The sequence below is a fragment of the Manis pentadactyla genome, chromosome 1, assembly GCF_030020395.1.
Source record: "Manis pentadactyla isolate mManPen7 chromosome 1, mManPen7.hap1, whole genome shotgun sequence".
Classification (NCBI taxonomy): Eukaryota; Metazoa; Chordata; class Mammalia; order Pholidota; family Manidae; genus Manis; species Manis pentadactyla.
In genome coordinates, this window is record NC_080019.1 from 78,710,953 (window position 1) to 78,731,740 (window position 20,788).

General features: G+C 37.0%; 1 protein-coding gene across 2 annotated transcripts in view; it reads right to left on the reverse strand.

Annotated features, from left to right (window-relative positions):
* The window catches only part of PLOD2 (procollagen-lysine,2-oxoglutarate 5-dioxygenase 2), a 90,439-nt gene that overhangs the window by 15,981 nt on the left and 53,670 nt on the right, over nt 1–20,788 (reverse strand). For both annotated transcript variants that reach the window (XM_036896381.2, XM_036896380.2), the window contains exons 8-10: nt 5,454–5,555; nt 3,603–3,728; nt 1,814–1,935 (exon numbers count right to left, since the gene is read on the reverse strand). In XM_036896381.2, the coding sequence (XP_036752276.2) occupies nt 1,814–1,935; nt 3,603–3,728; nt 5,454–5,555 (350 nt within the window). The remainder of the gene's footprint in view (nt 1–1,813; nt 1,936–3,602; nt 3,729–5,453; nt 5,556–20,788) is intronic.

Sequence of the window (20,788 nt, forward strand, 5' to 3'; positions counted from 1 at the left end):
ATGCCAAGTCAATTATGTAGGAAAAGAAAAGCTTTAAATAAAAAGTGTTGAAATAACTGAAACTCCATTTGTAAAGAACAAAATATGACCTCTACTTCATTCCAAACACAAAAATGTATTCATGATAAATTACAGATTGAAACATCATAAACATAAATTACCATAAAGCTTTTATAAGAAAAATTCAAAAGAATGAAAAAAATATTTTCATGATATTGGAATAAGAATGAATTCTTAAACAGAAAATAAACCCCAAAACCACAAAGCATTAAAAAAAAGAGAAATAAAGTTCTATTAAAATTAAAATTCCTTCTCAACAGAACACAATATTCAAAAAGTAAAAAAGAAAGCCACAGAATGAAGCAAATATTCACAAAACATTACATATACACCTTGTATACAGAAAACATAAAGAACTACAAATCAACAATAACAAAAAACACAACCCAATGTAAACAAAAATGCACAAAAAATTTGGGTACTTCACAAATGAAGACATACAAATGGCCAATTAATACATGCACAGAGAGTTAGTCATCAAGAAATGAAATTACAACCACAGTAAGACACTTCCATACCCAGTAGGGAGGCTAAAATAAAAAAGATGGGCAATATCAAACAGTGGCAGACATATAGAGCAGCTGGAGTTCTACTTACTACCTTGCTTTTAGGAGTGTAAAATGGTGCAGTGGGTTTGGAGGACTATGTAGCAGTGCTTTATAAAATTAAATATACATCTACTTTAACCTTGTGCCTTTGTTAGTCCAATCCTTGGTATTTTCCCAAAATGTACTAAAGCATATGTACATACACACACACACTTGTAATAAAGAATCTTCATCACAGCAGTCTTACTCATAATGGTCCCAAACTGGACATAACCCAATGTCCATCGACAGAGGAGTATATAAACCACTTGTGGTGTATTCAGATGACAGAGTAATAGTCAGTGATGAAAAGGAATGAACTGCTGATAACTGCAATGACATGTGCAAATTAGAAAACACTGTATTGAGCCAAGGAAGCCAGACACAACAGAGCACATTAAACTGAATGTGGACCCAAGGTATTCTCCAGTGAATAAGCAATGGAATCATTAGTAATAACATCTGTTTGGTGTTTCTGAGGTCTGTTTACCCTGCTTAGCCCTTTACCCCAAGACCGGGCATTATCCATGAGTCTTGGCCCTGAGCTTCCACAGCACAAGAACAGAACATTTCCTGATGAGAAGTCACCATGACTTATACACCTTTTTACCAACAATTCTTAATCCACTCTCTGGCATATTCAATTAGCATTCATTGAATAAACGATTGATTTTAATTATTACCAAAATTTTATTAGTAATCTATCAGAAGTATTAAGAGAGCTAAACAAAGGACCTAAAATATTTCTTCTGAAGGTTACAGTAATATCTAGATCAGTAGGTAACTAGAAAGTGGGAATACCTTTTTTCTCCACAGTCTGAAACAACCTTCAGGTAATCGACATTTAAATCACTGCTTCATCAGACATACCATTCGAGTATTTTTTAAACACCTTGATCTGAAGTTCAATTAAGAGTTTATTTAAATAAGCTGAGTCTTAGCTACTCAAAAGAAAAATGGAAACAACTTCTATGGCCCTTTACATGTAAACACTTACAAACACAGATATAGTCTTACCAGCAGAGGCATTTTTGCACACATGCATACACACAGTCGCACAAACACAGCTGAGACATCCAAGTTGAGGGTATTAATTTTGAAGGAAAGTTTTTGTTTCTTTTTAATGTTTCTTTCAGTAAAAAATGTTTAAATTTATTAAAACATACATTCCCATGTTTCTGGCTTCGGCTTGACTTATATTTTCTTCTGGTCCTACTATTTTTATAGTACTGATTTCATGTTTAGCTTTATCAAAAAATGCCTTGATATTCTTTTCATGATAAACTTCCTGTAACATATTTAAAAAATAAAAAATTAGTGAGAATATAAGACAGTAAAGATGACTGAAGTATTGATATGTGGCAATGGCTTCACATTCAAAGTTATGTATTGTGTATTCCATAATTCACATAATCACTCAATTACAGACAAAATAACCAATACTAAGTATATTATATTTAAACATTACCTAAATGTCACATGAAGAATCAAAAAAGATTCACATCAATATTTTTTAAACAGAAAACACTTCAAATTTCTTTCAACATCTATTCTCAGACAGGGTTCTTGCATACATATTTAAATCCTGGGTGCTATGATCTAACTCAAGAGCAAAAAATGGTTTGTGACCTGAAAATCTTAGACATGTGTTATAAAATATCCATCAAAAATGTCTATTAACCCTAAAAGATATTAATTTAATTTGTAAATGTAATTATGCATTATAAAATAAATATTACAATATTCTTTGAAATCAGAGAGAAAAATTAACAGTCACATATAAAAGTGTGTTTTTATGAAAAGAGGGAAAAGTTTACCAAAAATTTGTTGATAAGGAAATATAATAGGAAAATCATCAACATAAAAGTCATCAAGTTGGTATGATTCAATTATGCTAAAATTTAGGTAAGATTATCTGTTTTCATCATTAGAGCATGTCAGGGCTTTTCATGTATCAAGTCTCTCTGAGTATTTTTGAAAGCTTTTCACAGAGTGTTAGAACTACTTATATAAAAGCTGCATAGAGTTCATGGTAGATAAGAGAAGATAAAAACTCCCACCATCCAGGGGTTTTAGGTCCCATGAAAGGAGGAAAAATATAAACAGGAGACACAATACACAAAACAAGACCATTTAAACTAAGTATGTATATTACAACACATTTTACAAAACAAATACTCAATGAGTCACTCTTCTAAACTTATTTTAGCTGGTTTTCTGCAAATTTAAATTATTCTCTGGAAAAGGCAAATAATTGGCTGACATGTATGTTAGGAAGTAAGAACAATGTCATACAAAAAGTATTAGGACAAAGAGAGAAAATAGCATAGTTTATAACTATTGAGTTTTTCTAGATGATGTTAAATGCCGACTATTTTAACAGAAAAGAGAAGTGGAAAAATATTGAGAAAAATAAATGTCTTAAGGTTTAGATTATATGTGGGAGGTGTTTGGGAGGATCTGAAGATTTTTTAAGGAAATGACAATATCCAAATCCTTTGGGGAAGAGCATGCCATTGTGTGATAAGCAAAATAATACTGTTTTTCAAAACAATATTTCAAGGTCTGATGTTATGGGATTGTCATAAACTGCAAACAATTTAACGACCTGTTCTATAAAAAGAAAGTATCATAATTAACCCAAAGGCAAAGGAATACAAGGCCCTTTGACAACTATTCATTATACATTAAGTTGAGCCATATGAAAATAGCTGATAGTCAATCATTTTTGATCTACAAAACTTGACAGTGTCATGTGGCTCATCCCAGTACTATGTGACTAGTCTCTAGACTCTAAAATCCTTAGTTCCTGAATAGGCAGGGCATGATTACTCCCAAAATCCCCCACTGAATTTAGTCCAGTTGATCTTTTTAGACATAAATAAATAAATAACATTATTCCAAAGAGGATCAAAAATAGTTTTTATATAAAATATTCATTTCTTAAATACTTACTCTGTTATGAACAAAGAGTTTAAGTGCTTCTTTTGGGTAATCTAGTGTCAACAATATGTCCAGAAATCGAGGCAGGAAAGGGGTTGGTTGCTCAATAAAAACACCTATTGTTACATTTGGATGGACCTTTGTTTTATGGAAAACATAAAAACAGATTATTATTAGTGTGGTTTTACTTTAAATTCTATTCAAGTCTTAATATAACATAAAATATACTAGAATATAAATTCAACATAATCTGCTAAATTTGAATTGCCCCATGGCAATAGCCACTATTACTTTTACAAATAAAGAAACTTGCCTGTGACCTACATCTAAGAGTACAGTTGGCCTGAGATCTTAACTACTCACATAATTTTAAGTTTTATATCCCTACTGAATAATAGATACAAATATAAAACACATAACTTATTTTGCATAAAATAATGGTATTCCTTTCTAGTGTATTTAACAAACTGTAAGAAAGCCAAAAAATTAAGATTTAAAAATTTAATATTTCTTTTATCTTTGCACCAAAATGTTTACATAAAAGACTAAACAGATAAAAAGAATTAGCTCTCCCTCCAGAGGACAATATTACTTTCTGCAAAAAAGATCAGGATGAATTTTTAAACCTCATGATGCAATTTCATTCAGAAATGTTCTGGCACCCTTTCCAGATAGGAAACATTCAGTTTGTTATTTGACAGACTGGCCAAGAAGTTTTATTTTCAAGTAAAGCAGGGTTCCATTCATAAGCTCCTAAACGTGCACAAGTTACTATTTATCCTCCTTTTAGTCAGACAGTGATAATAGAAACTATTGAATTCAGGAGGTTTAGTACTTTACAATGAGAGTATTTTATATTTGTATGGGTCCAGGAGTTACCAGAACTGTTTTACTGGGATTTTTATTTTTGCCTTTATTGATTCTACTTGTCTGGTATTCTGTAGATTCTCAGTAACCTATGGTGAATAAAGAAAAGAATCAGCCTTAATGACAAAATCATCCCTACAATCCAATTGTTTATATACATAATAGTCTTCCAAGTTGTAAGAGCAATTTTCCGGGAGAAAAATGTTACTATAGGATATCCTAAAACTGTTCTAGCTGATGACAGAAGGAAGATGCATAACAATGTTTTATAGATAAATAACAATTATTTCCAATTGCTCATTTACTCTTGAAGTATAATTGCTCATTTCCTCAAAAAGTAACAATGTGTTTAGCTTATAGTATATACATACATCCAGGTAAAATTTCACAGTGGTCAAAAATTTAGGGTCTTGGAGGCAGAATGCCTAAATTTAAATCCCAACTCAAACACTTAAAAAAATTCCATGCTCTTAAGCAAGTTACTTAACCTGTATATATCTCGGTATTCGCATCTGTAAAACTCAGTCAATAGTAGTACCTACTTAAGGGATTTTGTGAAGTTTAAAAGAGTTACTAGCTATAAAACAATTAAAACAGTCAGTTATACAATCACATATCATGACTTTTTATCATCAAATTTAAAAATCAAACAGATAAAATTAGTCACTACAAATGCTGGAGCATTATAACCATTTTTTTCTCAATGCTTTGACCAAGTTAGCAGACTAAAATTAAACAAGAGCATATAATCATAGCAAGCTTTAAATATCAACAACTAAGCCTCTTCTATTGGGCTCAATTATTATTTGGGTTTGCTTTCAAAAGCTATTCAGGAATACACAAATCTAGCAATTTTATAAATCATCATGTTTTAGCTTTATAAATCCATTATCTATCAAAATCATAAAATAATGTGCCTTTTTTTCCCTACAAATCACTGCATCTCATGATCATGTACTTTTTAGTACTCTATTTCACACAGTCAATTCCACTTACATCTACTGCAGACAAGTCAGTTGTATCCAATTCACAAAGAGTGCAGCCATTGTCCTGTGTCCATGCATTAGGTACATAGTTTCCAAAATAATTCAGGAGAATCTAGTAAATGAAGAAAACTATATTAAGAAAACTAAGCCTCTCCCATCAATGCATTTTCATTCTAAAACATCTAACTTCAAAGCATGTATATTGCATTAGTTATAAACTCTTAGTTTTTAATTCTACTAATATTTATAACCAGAGACACATACATAGTGAAGAAAATTCTCTCTCCAGGCTATGAATCAAATATCAGGGCAAAATTTGTTTAGAAGTGCCCAAGAAAAATGCATTGTAAATCACATTTTATTTCATTAAATAAGAAATAATACCCAAAGAGACATAATTAAAGAAATATGTTAAACAATTAAACATAATTTTAATTGAGCAAAAGAGACTTATTAGCAAACAAAAAACACAAATAAAAGCAGTTACACGAATAGCGATTTAGTATTAAGATAAATATGTTTAAGGGTGCAGTACAGACACCTACTGCCGATCGAACAGTGTCATTGTGACCTCTTACCAGCCATCACCACAAACAAATATTGTATATAGTTTACCACCAGAAGGCATTAAACTCTTCCAGGAAACTATGCTACCTACTATAAACTAGGCTTCTGTGCAGTGATTCAAGGGCACTGACTTCAGGAAAAGATAGCCTGCAGAATAAAACAGGTCTAGAACAAGGCCCTATTAAAGTCACCCCACAAATCCTATCAGCAATAAAGCACAATATTGCTTCCCCACCTACTGCTTTCAAATCTCTAAGAGCATCTCCTTTGTGAGTTATTTTCTCCCTCTCCTTAAGCATCTTTAGGCATCTGTAAAATCTGAGTCCTTTTGTGTGTTTGGGGTGGAAGAGAGAGTGAAAGAACATAGATGGAGGAGAGGGTAAATGAGCTATGAGCCCTCAAACAAATCTTGAACATACCTACAATGTGAACATTTAAGGAAAAATTCTGCCAGTTTACTTTTAAAAAATTACTACACTGTCTACTACAATTTTAAAACCTGTCATGGTATGAAAGGTTTTTCTTAAAATTTCCTTTCACAAACTAATTATTTCACCTCAAGAGAGTGAAGTGATAGCAAGCTAGGTTTGGCTGTGATTTTGATACTATTATTAAAAGGAAGCACCTAAAATCACCATTATGCTTTCATAATCAGTAACTTTTCCCTGGAAAGGTGAAATGAACTAAAAAAAATGTCTACACATTAAATATGATGGTCACAACATACAGAAGTGCCAAGTGGGTTTTTCTAGCTTCCTAAGACCCTAAAAGAGATTGTATGCTATAGACTAGGTAAGTAGTCCAGTATTATTTTACCAGATTTCCCTCAAATATTTGGGGTTCAACCCAAACATTTCTATTGTACTAGAACTAAAACAAATGCTGGTGAAACAAGTACAGTAATAATTACAATGGGAAAATCTTTGTGTCATATAGGTATTGTAGGCAGAGTTACATTTAATCTGTGTAGCACAATCACAAGATATGGAAAAATAACTCATTCACATCTCCTTTGAACCTATGAAAATTCAGGAAACAAATTACAAGGCAGAAAATACATAGTTATGACATTCATTACTGACAGTTTAAGAGTCAGTGTGGTTATTTTCATGTGCATCTATAATAAAAACAAAAAATTTCACTTCTCAAATTACAAATGCAAACATTCATTATTCACATTCTATATGATATTATGGTTATAAAGGAAGAAAATAGAGATGCATGTAAAAATGAATCCTTTATTAAAAATTATATCTAAAAGGAATTTTTTTAAGTCTAATGAGAAATACATACTTTTGTTTAAAATACACTGGGAAAGAATTTTTTTTAAGGAATAAAAAATATCACCCAAATAATTGGTCATATTTAAAATTTCCATCTACATATAAAGACTGCCACTTTACTTTCTCAGAAATCTCATAAAAAATTAAGTATTTCAAGAATTATTAATCATTCTTTTAGAACCTGTATGTAAATATGAAAATGAGCAATATTTTTTAAAAGTTCAGAGCATCAAAGGCATTACTTAGCATGAAAACTTTTCTAACATCCCACTTTCTACTTTTTACCTCAATTAAATTTTCATATATAATTAAAATATTTTAAAAACATCACTTTTGACTGGAAACCTCCCTCTTTTGGATGCCCTACCAGACAGGCAGAGATTATCCACCACCTCCACCCTCCATTTATATCTGTTTTCTTCATTAAAAACTGCAGACATTTATGCTGGCAGCTTTGGAAAATACAGAGAACTGTTTATGTGGTTAGGCTGTTCCGGGCAGTCCCCAGCTACTAGGTGGTAGTTCTTTCCTGATCCTTCTTTCACAATATCAAAACATTTCCAGGATGATGTCATTTTATTGGCAGAGAAACTTTTCCAACCAAATCTTTTCTTTCTTTTACTTTTCAAATCATCCAATTACTCAAAGTGACTCATCATTGAGGTTTAGATGCACAAAATTAAGGTCCCTATTCTTAAAGTGTATCAAATTAGTTCCAAATATGAATTTTCATGTGTAAGTTTTGTTATTTGATCTTCTGTTTAACTTCTGTTCATATAAAATATTTCCAAATTCATAATGATTGCCATAAGATGTATATTATCTGATATTTAAAAGAAAAGTTTAGGTGTTAAAATAAGCATCTTATAATGTGTTACTAAAAATAAAGGAGCTTCAAGAATAAAAAATAAAGCTTCAAAGAAGAAATCATAGTCTATATCTAAAAACTGATTTGTCTTATATCTAGATAAGTGTGAAAATATGTAGAATAAATTCAGACACATATTTTAAATAAAATGTTAATTGAAAAACACAGTTATTTTATTACCTGTACACCAGTATGAAAACAAGTGAAAAATATGAGTGCTCATAGATATACTGTAAGGACATAAAAACTGAAAGCAGCTATAAATGAAAACAATATGAGAAGGCAGTGAGATTGTTAAGTGATTTTAAAAAATTATTTACAATTTAAAAATTGTTCTTTCTAGCTGCAAGAGATTTAGAGAAAGTAATTAGGAAATAAATTTGTCTTTATATACTTTATAACACACTAAAAACAATTTATCATTTATAGATTATACATATATTTTTAAATAAAAAACTTAAAAATGGCTTATCATTTAGGTCAATGTTTAGGTCAACGTTAGGTCAATGGTTATGGCTCAAAACCACTGCCATTATAATCATCCCTTACTAAATAATAACATAAAAATCTCATATAAAAAAGTCTTTCCGAGGGGCGGAGCCAAGATGGTGGGGTGAGTAGTTCAGTGGAAATCTTCTCCCAAAAACATATATATTTATGAAAATACAATAAATACAACTATTCCTAAAAGAGACACCAGTGGATGCAGTACAACAGCTAGGATACATCTACATCTGTGAGAACTCAACACCACATGAAGCGGGTAAGATACAAGCCGCGGCCAGGCGGGACCCGAACGCTCCCCCACCCCAAAACCCGGTGGGAAGAAAGGAGTCGGAACGGGGAGGAAGTGAAAGCCCAGGACTGCTAAACAACTAGCTCTAAAAATCCGCACCTGGAATGCAGACACAAGGTACACAGGGTGCTGGATATTAGAGAAACAGAAAAGCAAAACCTGCGGGCAGGTCTCCGCAACTGGTGGCCCTGAGACAAAAGAAAAGCGAGTGCTTTATGCAAATCTTAAAGAGACTGGGACCCCACAGCTGGACAAAGTCATCCCGGCACACTTACCCAGCAGCTGGGAATCCCGGGGAACTTTACGTGCCCTAAACCCCTGTGCGGCAGCACAGGTCTGAAGCCCCTCACGGCACTAAGCAGCCTGCCAGTCATTCCCCCAACTGTCGCAGACCCTGACATACCAGGCAGGTAGTGGGAGAGTGGCAACACGCACCAGGGGTGGCGGCCCCAGAGGGGACCAGGAGCAGACCGTGTGCAACAGCGGTGCCAGAGGGGACTGAGAGTGGCTCGTGCGAGCCTGTTGCAGCGGCAACTGAGCACCCTGGGAGCGGCCCGTGGGCGCCAGCGGCAGTGGCACCAGAGGGGCCCAGGAGAGGTCCGCACAAGCCCACGGCGGCGGTGACAGAGTGGCCTAGGAGCGGCCTGCGCGTGCCAGTGGTGGCAGCACCAGAGGGGCACAGGAGAGGCCCATGCGCACCTGAGCGGTGCCAGAGGAAGCAGCCACTCTCCCAGCAGCCGACCGGAGTCCCAGCCTGACACACAGTTGCCCAGGCCAGACCCAAAGGCTGCTGCTGGCACACAGCTGCCCGGCAGGGGCGCCGCTATCAGAACACAGATCTCCCAACAGAAGGAACCCAAAGAGGACAACACCAAGACACATAATAATTAAAATGGCAAAGATCAAGGACAAGGACAGAGTATTAAAGGCAGCCAGAGAGAGAAAAAAGGTCACCTACAAAGGAAAACCCATCAGGCTATCATCATCAGACTTCTCAACAGAAACCTTACAGGCCAGAAGAGAATGGCATGATATATTTAATGCAATGAAACAGAAGGGCCATGAACCAAGGATACTGTATCCAGCACGATTATCATTTAAATATGAAGGAGGGATTTAAACAATTCCCAGACAAGCAAAAGTTGAGGGAATTTGCCTCCCAAAAACCACCCCTACAGGGTATCATAGAGGGACTGCTCTAGATGGGAGCACTGTTAAAAAGAGCACAGAACAAAACACACAACATATGAAGAATGGAGGAGGAGGAATGAGAAGGGAGAGAAATAATCATCAGACTGTGTTTGTAATAGCTCAATAAGTGAGTTAAGTTAGACAGTAAGGTAGTAAACAAGCTAACCTTGAACCTTTGGTAACCACGAATCTAAATCCTGCAATGGTAATAAGCACATATCTTTCAATAATCACCCTCAATGTAATTGGACTGAATGCACCAATCAAAAGACACAGGGTAATAGAATGGATAAAAAAGCAAGACCCATCTATATGCTGCTTACAAGAGACTCACCTCAAACCCAAAGACATGCACAGATTAAAAGTCAAGGGATGGAAAAAGATATTTCATGCAAACGACAGGAAGAAAAAAGCAGGTGTTGCAATACTAGTATCAGACAAAATAGACTTCAAAACAAAGAAAGTAACAAGAAATAAAGAAGAACATTACATAACGATAAAGGGCTCAGTCCATCAAGAGGATATAACCATTATAAACATATATGCACCCAATACAGGAGCACCAACATATGTGAAACAAATACCAACAGAATTAAAGGAGGAAATAGAATGCAATGCATTCATTTTGGGAGACTTTAACACACCATTCACTTCAAAGGACAGATCCACCAGATAGAAAATAAGTAAGGACACAGAGACACTGAACAACACACTAGAACAGATGGACCTAATAGACATCTATAGAACTCTACATCCAAAAGCAGCAGGATACACATGCTTCTCAAGTGCACATGGAACATTCTCCAGAATAGACCACATACTAGGCCACAAAAAGAGCCTCAGTAAATTCCAAAAGATTGAAATCCTACCAACCAACTGTTGAGACCGCAAAGGTATAAAACTAGAAATAAATTGTACAAAGCAAGCAAAAAGGCTCACAAATACATGGAGGCTTAACAACATGCTCCTAAATAATCCATGGATCAATGACCAAATTATAATGGAGATCCAGCAATATATGGAAACAACTAACAACAAAACACAAAGCCCCAACTTCTGTGAGACGCAGCAAAAGCAGTCTTAAGAGGAAAGTACATAGCAATCCAGGCAAATTTAAAGAAGGAAGAACAATCCCAAATGAATAGTCTAAAGTCACAATTATCGAAATTGGAAAAAGAAGAACAAATGAGGCCTAAGGTCAGCAGAAGGAGGGACATAACAAAGATCAGATAAGAAATAAATAAAATTGAGAAGAATAAAACAAAAGAAAAAATCAATGAAACCAAGAGCTGGTTCTTCGAGAAAATAAACAAAATAGATAAGCCTCTGCCCAGACTTATTAAGAGAAAAAGTGAGTCAACACACATCAACAGAATCAGAAATGAGAAAGGAAAAATCATGACGGACCCCATAGAAATACAAAGAATTATTAGAGAATAATACAACTATGCAAACCTATATGCTACCAAGCTAGAAAACCTAGGAGAAATGGAAAACTTCCTAGAAAAATACAACCTTTCAAGACTGACCCAGAAAGAAACAGAAAATCTAAACAGACCAATTACCAGCAAAGAAATTGAAGTGGTAATCAAAAAACTATCCAAGAACGAAATCCCCAGGCCAGATGGATTTACCTCGGAATTTTATCAGACATACAGAGAAGACATAATACCCATTCTCCTTAAAGTTTTCCAAAAAATAGAAGTGGAGGGAATACTCCGAAACTCATTCTATGAAGCCAACATCACCCTAATATCAAAACCAGGCAAACACCCCACCAAAAAAGAAAACTACAGACCAATATCCCTGATGAACATAGATGCAAAAATACTCAAGAAAATATTAGCAAACCGAATTCAAAAATACATCAAGAGGATCATATACCATGACCAAGTGGGATTCATCCCAGGGATGCAAGGATGGTACAACATTCGAAAATCCATCAACATCACCCACCACATCAACAAAAAGAAGGACAAAAACCACATGATTATTTCCATAGATGCTGAAAAAGCATTTGACAAAATTCAACATTCATTCATGATAAAAACTCTCAACAAAATGGGTATAGAGGGCAAGTACCTCAACATAATAAAGGCCATATATGATAAACCCACAGCTAACATCACACTGAACAGTGAGAGGCTGAAAGCTTTTCCTCTGAGATCAGGAACAAGACAGGGATGCCCACTCTCCCCACTGTTATACAACATAGTACTGGAGGTCCTAGCCATGGCAATTAGACAAAACAAAGAAATACAAGGAATCCAGATTGGTAAAGAAGAAGTCAAACTGTCACTATTTGCAGATGATATGATATTGTACATAAAAATCCCTAAAGACTCCACTCCAAAACTACTAGAACTAATATTGGAATTCAGCAAAGTTGCAGGATACAAAATTAACATACAGAAATCTGTGGCTTTCCTATACACTGACAATGAACTAATAGAAAGAGAAATCAGGAAAACAATTCCATTCACAATAGTATCAAAAAAAATAAAATACCTAGGAATAAACCTAACCAAAGAAGTGAAAGACCTATACAGTGAAAACTACAAGACACTCTTAAGAGAAATTAAAGAGGACACTAACAAATGGAAACTCATCCCATGCTCTTGGCTAGGAAGAATTAATATCATCAAAATGGCCATCCTGCCCAAAGCAATATACAGATTCGATGCAATCCCTATCAAATTACCAACAGCTTTCTTCAATGAACTGGAACAAATAGTTCAAAAATTCATATGAAATCCCCAAAGACCCCAAATAGTCTAAGCAATCCTGAGAAAGAAGAATAAAGTGGGGGGGATCTCACTCCCCAACTTCAAGTTCTACTACAAAGCCACAGTAATCAAGACAATTTGGTACTGCCACAAGAACAGACCCACAGACCAGTGGAACAGAATAGAGACTCCAAACATTAACCCAAACATATATGGTCAATTAATATATGATAAAGGGGCCGTGGACATACAATGAGGAAATGACTGCCTCTTCAACAGATGGTGCTGGCAAAACTGGACAGCTACATGTAAGAGAATGAAACTGGATCACTGTCTAACCCCATACACAAAAGTAAATTCAAAATGGATCAAAGACCTGAATGTAAGTCATGAAAGCATAAAACTCTTATAAAAAAACATAGGCAAAAATCTCTTAGACATAAACATGAGCGACTTCTTCATGAACGTATCTCCCCGGGCAAGGGAAACAAAAGCAAAAATGAGCAGGTGGGACTATATCAAGCTGAAAAGCTTCTGTACAGCAAAGGACACCATCAATAGAACAAAAAGGTATCCTACAATATGGGAGAATATATTCATAAATGACAGGTCTGATAAAGGGTTGACATCCAAAATATATAAAGAGCTCACACACCTCAACAAAGAAAACACAAATAATCCAATTAAAAAATGGGCAGAGGAACTGAGTAGACAGTTCTCTAAAGAAGAACTTCTGATGGTCAACAGACACATGAAAAGATGCTCCACATCGCTTGTCATCAAAGAAATGCAAATTAAAACCACAATGAGGAGGGGGCGGAAGATGGCGGCGTGAGTAGAGCAGCGGAAATCTCCTCCCAAAACAGCATATATCTATGAAAATATAACAAAGACAACCCTTCCTAGAATAAAGACCAGAGGACACAGGACAATATCCAGACCACATCCACACCTGAGAGAACCCAGCGCCTCGCGAAGGGGGTAAGATACAAGCCCCGGCCCCGCGGGAGCCGAGCGCCCCTCCCCCCAGCTCCCGGCGGGAGAAGAGCAGGCAGAGCGGGAGGGAGACGGAGCCCAGGGCTGCCGAACACCCAGCCCCAGCCATCCGGGCCAGAGTGCAGGGCCCTCGATACTGGGAAAACAGGGCAGCAAGAACAGTGAGCAGGCACTGGAGGCTGGGCGACAGAGGACATAAGAAAAGCGCGCGACCATTTTTTTTTTTTTTGCTTTTTTGCTGCTTTGTTTTGGCGAGCGCTTTTTGGAAGTCTTAAAGGGACAGGGACCCCAATATTAGGGAAACAGGGCAGAAAGACCGGTGAGCAGAGGCCTGAGGCTGGCACCGGAGAATAAAGAAAAACGAACGACCACCTTTTTTTTTTTTTAATTAAAAATTTTTTTTTTTTTTTTTTAATTAAAAAAATTTTTTTTCTTGTTTTTTTTGTGGTCGTTGTTTTGTTTTGGCGGGTGCTTTTTGGAAGTCTTAAAGGGGCAGGGCGGGCCACTTAATCCAGAGGTAGGGAATCCGGGATCTCTGGGCACCCTAACCCCTGGGCTGCAGGGAGCAGGGAGGCCCCTTACGGAGATAAATAGCCTCCCAGCAGCTCCTGCTCCAACGCGACTCCACCATTTTGGAGTAGCTGCCCGAGCCAGGCCACGCCCACAGCAACAGCGGAGATTAACTCCATAGCAGCCGGGCAGGAAGCAGAAACCCTGTCTGCGCGCAGCTGCGCAGCACAAGCCACTAGAGGCCGCTGTTCTCCCAGGAGAGGAGGGCCACAAACCAACAAGAAGGGAAGTCCTTCCAGCCGTCACTCATCCCAGCTCTGCAAACTATTCCTATCACCATGAAAAGGCAAAGCTACAGGCAGACAAAGATCACAGAGACAACACCAGAGAAGGAGACAGACCTAACCAGTCTTCCTGACAAAGAATTCAAAATAAGAATCATAAACATGCTGACAGAGATGCAGAGAAATACGCAAGAAAAATGGGATGAAGTCCGGAAAGAGATCACAGATGCCAGAAAGGAGATCGCAGAAATGAAACAAACTCTGGAAGGGTTTATAAGCAGAATGGATAGAATGCAAGAGGCCATTGATGGAATTGAAATCAGAGAACAGGAACGCATAGAAGCTGACATAGAGAGAGACAAAAGGATCTCCAGGAATGAAACAATATTAAGAGAACTGTGTGACCAATCTAAAAGGAGCAATATCCGTATTATAGGGGTCCCAGAAGAAGAAGAGAGAGGCAAAGAGATGGAAAGTATCTTAGAAGAAATAATTGCTGAAAACTTCCCCACACTGGGGGAGGAAGTAATCAAACAGACCACGGAAATACACAGAACCCCCAACAGAAAGGATCCAAGAAGGGCAACACCAAGACACATAATAATTAAAATGGCAAAGATCAAGGACAAGGAAAGAGTGTTAAAGGCAGCTAGAGAGAAAAAGGTCACCTATAAAGGGAAACCCATCAGGCTAACGTCAGATTTCTCAACAGAAACCCTACAGGCCAGAAGAGAATGGCATGATATATTTAATACAATGAAACAGAAGGGCCTTGAACCAAGGATACTGTATCCAGCACGACTATCATTCAAATATGACGGTGGGATTAAACAATTCCCAGACAAACAAAAGCTGAGGGAATTTGCTTTCCACAAACCACCTCTACAGAACATCTTACAGGGACTGCTCTAGATGGGAGCACTCCTAGAAAGAGCACAGCACAAAACACCCAACATATGAAGAATCGAGGAGGAGGAACAAGAAGGGAGAGAAGAAAAGAATCTCCAGACAGTGTATATAACAGCTCAATAAGTGAGCTAAGTTAGGCAGTAAGATACTAAAGAGGCTAACCTTGAACCTTTGGTAACCACGAATTTAAAGCCTGCAATGGCAATAAGTACATATCTTTCAATAGTCACCCTAAATGTTAATGGGTTGAATGCACCAATCAAAAGACACAGAGTAACAGAATGGATAAAAAAGCAAGACCCATCTATATGCTGCTTACAAGAAACTCACCTCAAACCCAAAGACATGTACAGACTAAAAGTCAAGGGATGGAAAAACATATTTCAAGCAAACAACAGTGAGAAGAAAGCAGGGGTTGCAGTACTAATATCAGACAAAATAGACTTCAAAACAAAGAAAGTAACAAGAGATAAAGAAGGACACTACATAATGATAAAGGGCTCAGTCAAACAAGAGGATATAACCATTCTAAATATATATGCACCCAACACAGGAGCACCAGCATATGTGAAACAAATACTAACAGAACTAAAGGGGGATATAGACTGCAATGCATTCATTCTAGGAGACTTCAACACACCACTCACCCCAAAGGATAGATCCACCGGGCAGAAAATAAGTAAGGACACGGAAGCACTGAACAACACAGTAGAGCAGATGGACCTAATAGACATCTATAGAACTCTACATCCAAAAGCAGCGGGATATACATTCTTCTCAAGTGCACATGGAACATTCTCCAGAATAGACCACATACTAGGCCACAAAAAGAGCCTCAGAAAATTGCAAAAGATTGAAATCCTACCAACCAACTTTTCAGACCACAAAGGCATAAAACTAGAAATAAACTGTACAAAGAAAGCAAAGAGGCTCACGAACACATGGAGGCTTAACAACACGCTCCTAAATAATCAATGGATCAATGACCAAATCAAAATGGAGATCCAGCAATATATGGAAACAAATGACAACAACAACACTAAGCCCCAACTTCTGTGGGACACAGCAAAAGCAGTCTTAAGAGGAAAGTATATAGCAATCCAAGCATATTTAAAAAAGGAAGAGCAATCCCAAATGAATGGTCTAATGTCACAATTATCGAAATTGGAAAAAGAAGAACAGATGAGGCCTAAGGTCAGCAGAAGGAGGGACATAATAAAGATCAGAGAAGAAATAAATAAAATTGAGAAGAATAAAACAATAGCAAAAATCAATGAAACCAAGAGCTGGTTCTTCGAGAAAATAAACAAAATAGATAAGCCTCTAGCCAGACTTATTAAGAAGAAAAGAGAGTCAACACAAATCAACAGTATCAGAAACGAGAAAGGAAAAATCACGACGGACCCCACGGAAATGCAAAGAATTATTGGAGAATACTATGAAAACCTATATGCTAACAAGCTGGGAAACCTAGGAGAAATGGACAACTTCCTAGAAAAATATAACCTTCCAAGATTGACCCAGGAAGAAACAGAAAATCTAAACAGACCAATTACCAGCAACGAAATTGAAGAGGTAATCAAAAAACTACCAAAGAACAAAACCCCCGGGCCAGATGGATTTACCTCGGAATTTTATCAGACATACAGGGAAGACATAATACCCATTCTCCTTAAAGTTTTCCAAAAAATAGAGGAGGAGGGGATACTCCCAAACTCATTCTATGAAGCTAACATCACCCTAATACCAAAACCAGGCAAAGACACCACCAAAAAAGAAAACTACAGACCAATATCCCTGATGAACGTAGATGCAAAAATACTCAACAAAATATTAGCAAACCGAATTCAAAAATACATCAAAACGATCATACACCATGACCAAGTGGGATTCATTCCAGGGATGCAAGGATGGTACAACATTCGAAAGTCCATCAACATCATCCACCACATCAACAAAAAGAAAGACAAAAACCACATGATCATCTCCATAGATGCTGAAAAAGCATTTGACAAAGTTCAACATCCATTCATGTTAAAAACTCTCAGCAAAATGGGAATAGAGGGCAAGTACCTCAACATAATAAAGGCCATCTATGATAAACCCACAGCCAACATTATATTGAACAGCGAGAAGCTGAAAGCATTTCCTCTGAGATCGGGAACTAGACAGGGATGCCCACTCTCTCCACTGTTATTTAACATAGTACTGGAGGTCCCAGCCACGGCAATCAGACAAAATAAAGAAATACAAGGAATCCAGATTGGTAAAGAAGAAGTTAAACTGTCACTATTTGCAGATGACATGATACTGTACATAAAAAACCCTAAAGACTCCACCCCAAAACTACTAGAACTGATATCGGAATACAGCAAAGTTGCAGGATACAAAATCAACACACAGAAATCTGTGGCTTTCCTATATACTAACAATGAACCAACAGAGAGAGAAATCAGGAAAACAACTCCATTCACAATTGCATCAAAAAAAATAAAATACCTAGGAATAAACCTAACCAAAGAAGTGAAAGACTTATACTCTGAAAACTACAAGTCACTCTTAAGAGAAATTAAAGGGGACACTAACAGATGGAAACTCATCCCATGCTCGTGGCTAGGAAGAATTAATATCGTTAAAATGGCCATCCTGCCCAAAGCAATATACAGATTTGATGCAATCCCTATGAAACTACCAGCAACATTCTTCAATGAACTGGAACAAATAATTCAAAAATTCATATGGAAACACCAAAGACCCCGAATAGCCAAAGCAATCCTGAGAAAGAAGAATAAAGTAGGGGGGATCTCACTCCCCAACTTCAAGCTCTACTATAAAGCCATAGTAATCAAGACAATTTGGTACTGGCACAAGAGCAGAGCCACAGACCAATGGAACAGATTAGAGAATCCAGACATTAACCCAGACATTTATGGTCAATTAATATTTGATAAAGGAGCCATGGACATACAATGGCGAAATGACAGTCTCTTCAACAGGTGGTGCTGGCAAAACTGGACAGCTACATGTAGGAGAATGAAACTGGACCATTGTCTAACCCCATATACAAAAGTAAACTCAAAATGGATCAAAGACCTGAATGTAAGCCATGAAACCATTAAACTCTTGGAAGAAAACATAGGTGAAAACCTCTTAGACATAAACATGAGTGACCTCTTCTTGAACATATCTCCCCGGGCAAGGAAAACAACAGCAAAAATGAGTAAGTGGGACTATATTAAGCTGAAAAGCTTCTGTACAGCAAAAGACACCATCAATAGAACAAGAAGGATCCCTACAGTATGGGAGAATATATTTGAAAATGACACATCCGATAAAGGCTTGACGTCCAGAATATATAAGGAGCTCTCACGCCTCAACAAACAAAAAACAAATAACCCAATTAAAAAATGGGCAGAGGAACTGAACAGACAGTTCTCCAAAAAAGAAATACAGAGGGCCAACAGACACATGAAAAGATGCTCCACATCGCTAATCATCAGAGAAATGCAAATTAAAACTACAATGAGGTATCACCTCACACCAGTAAGGATGGCTGCCATCCAAAAGACAACAACAACAAATGTTGGCGAGGCTGTGGAGAAAGGGGAACCCTCCTACACTGCTGGTGGGAATGTAAGTTAGTTCAACCATTGTGGAAAGCAGTATGGAGGTACATCAAAATGCTCAAAACAGACTTACCATTTGACCCAGGAATTGCACTCCTAGGAATTTACCCTAAGAATGCAGCAATCAAGTTTGAGAAAGACAGATGCACCCCTATGTTTATTGCAGCACTATTTACAATAGCCAAGAATTGGAAGCAACCTAAATGTCCATCAATAGATGAATGGATAAAGAAGATGTGGTACATATACACAATGGAATACTACTCAGCTATAAGAAAAGGGCAAATCCAATCATTTGCAGCAACATGGATGGAGCTGGAGGGTATTATGCTCAGTGAAACAAGCCAAGCGGAGAAAGAGAAATACCAAATGATTTCACTTATCTGTGGAATATAAGAACAAAGGAAAAACTGAAGGAACAAAACAGCAGCAGAATCACAGAACTCAAGAATGGACTAACAGGTACCAAAGGGAAAGGGACTGGGGAGGATGGGTGGGTAGGGAGGGATAAGGGGGGGAGAAGTAGGGGGGTATTAAGATTAACATGCATGGGGGGGTAGGAGAAAAGGGAGGGCTGTACAACACAGAGAAGGCAAGTAGTGATTCTACAACATTTTGCTATGCTGATGGACAGTGACTGTAAAGGGGTTTATAGGGGAGACCTGGTATAGGGGAGAGCCTAGTAAACATAATATTCGTCATGTAAGTGTAGATTAGTGATAGCAAAAAAAAAAAAAAAAAAAAAAAGGGCAGTTCCTGTGTGGTAACCTCCAACGAGTTCTACACAAGGGTATAAAGGGCATATAAAAGTGTAGGCAAAGGGTCTGTTTGTGTTTATACAGAGGATCAAAGCCTAATTGGGCTACCCCGAAAATGAACTAAGATACGATATGAAAAAGAACTTCCAACATCTGCACCCTCTGGAAGACTCATGCCAGAAGATGATCATCAAAAAACCCCAACAAAGATCCACGCACTGCTACAGCTGTAGATGCACTCATCCCACCAGTTCCTGGACCTGCCATGGGAATGAGGAAGGAGATATCTAAGCTGGCCTGTGCATACAGTAAAACAACAAAATTGGACTGCATCTATACTGTTGGAACTCAACCAAGAATTTGGAGAAGTGCAAATTGTAGCGCTCCAAAGTCTTACAACTACAAACTATTTATTGTTAAAAGAACATATGGCATGTGAACAGTCCCCAGGAATGGGTTGTTTTAATTTGTCTGATTTCTCTCAGACTGTTCAAGTTCATTTGGACAATATCCACCATATCATAGATAAGTTTTCACAAATGCCTAAGGTGCCTAACTGGTTTTCTTGGTTTCACTGCAGATGGCTGGTAATTACAGATATGCTTTGGTTATGTAACTATACTCCTATTATGTTAATGTGTGTGTGCAATTTAAGTAGTAGCTTAAAACCTATCCATGCTGAAGTTACTCTACAAGAAGATATATCAAAGAAATAATCAATCTTCCCATGTTTTCTTCCGCCTGCTACTTCTATAGCTTTTCTTCTTCCTTCCTAATTACAACCCTTAAATAGAATTCGTGCCTCATATCAAATTTACCGAGTATCATAAT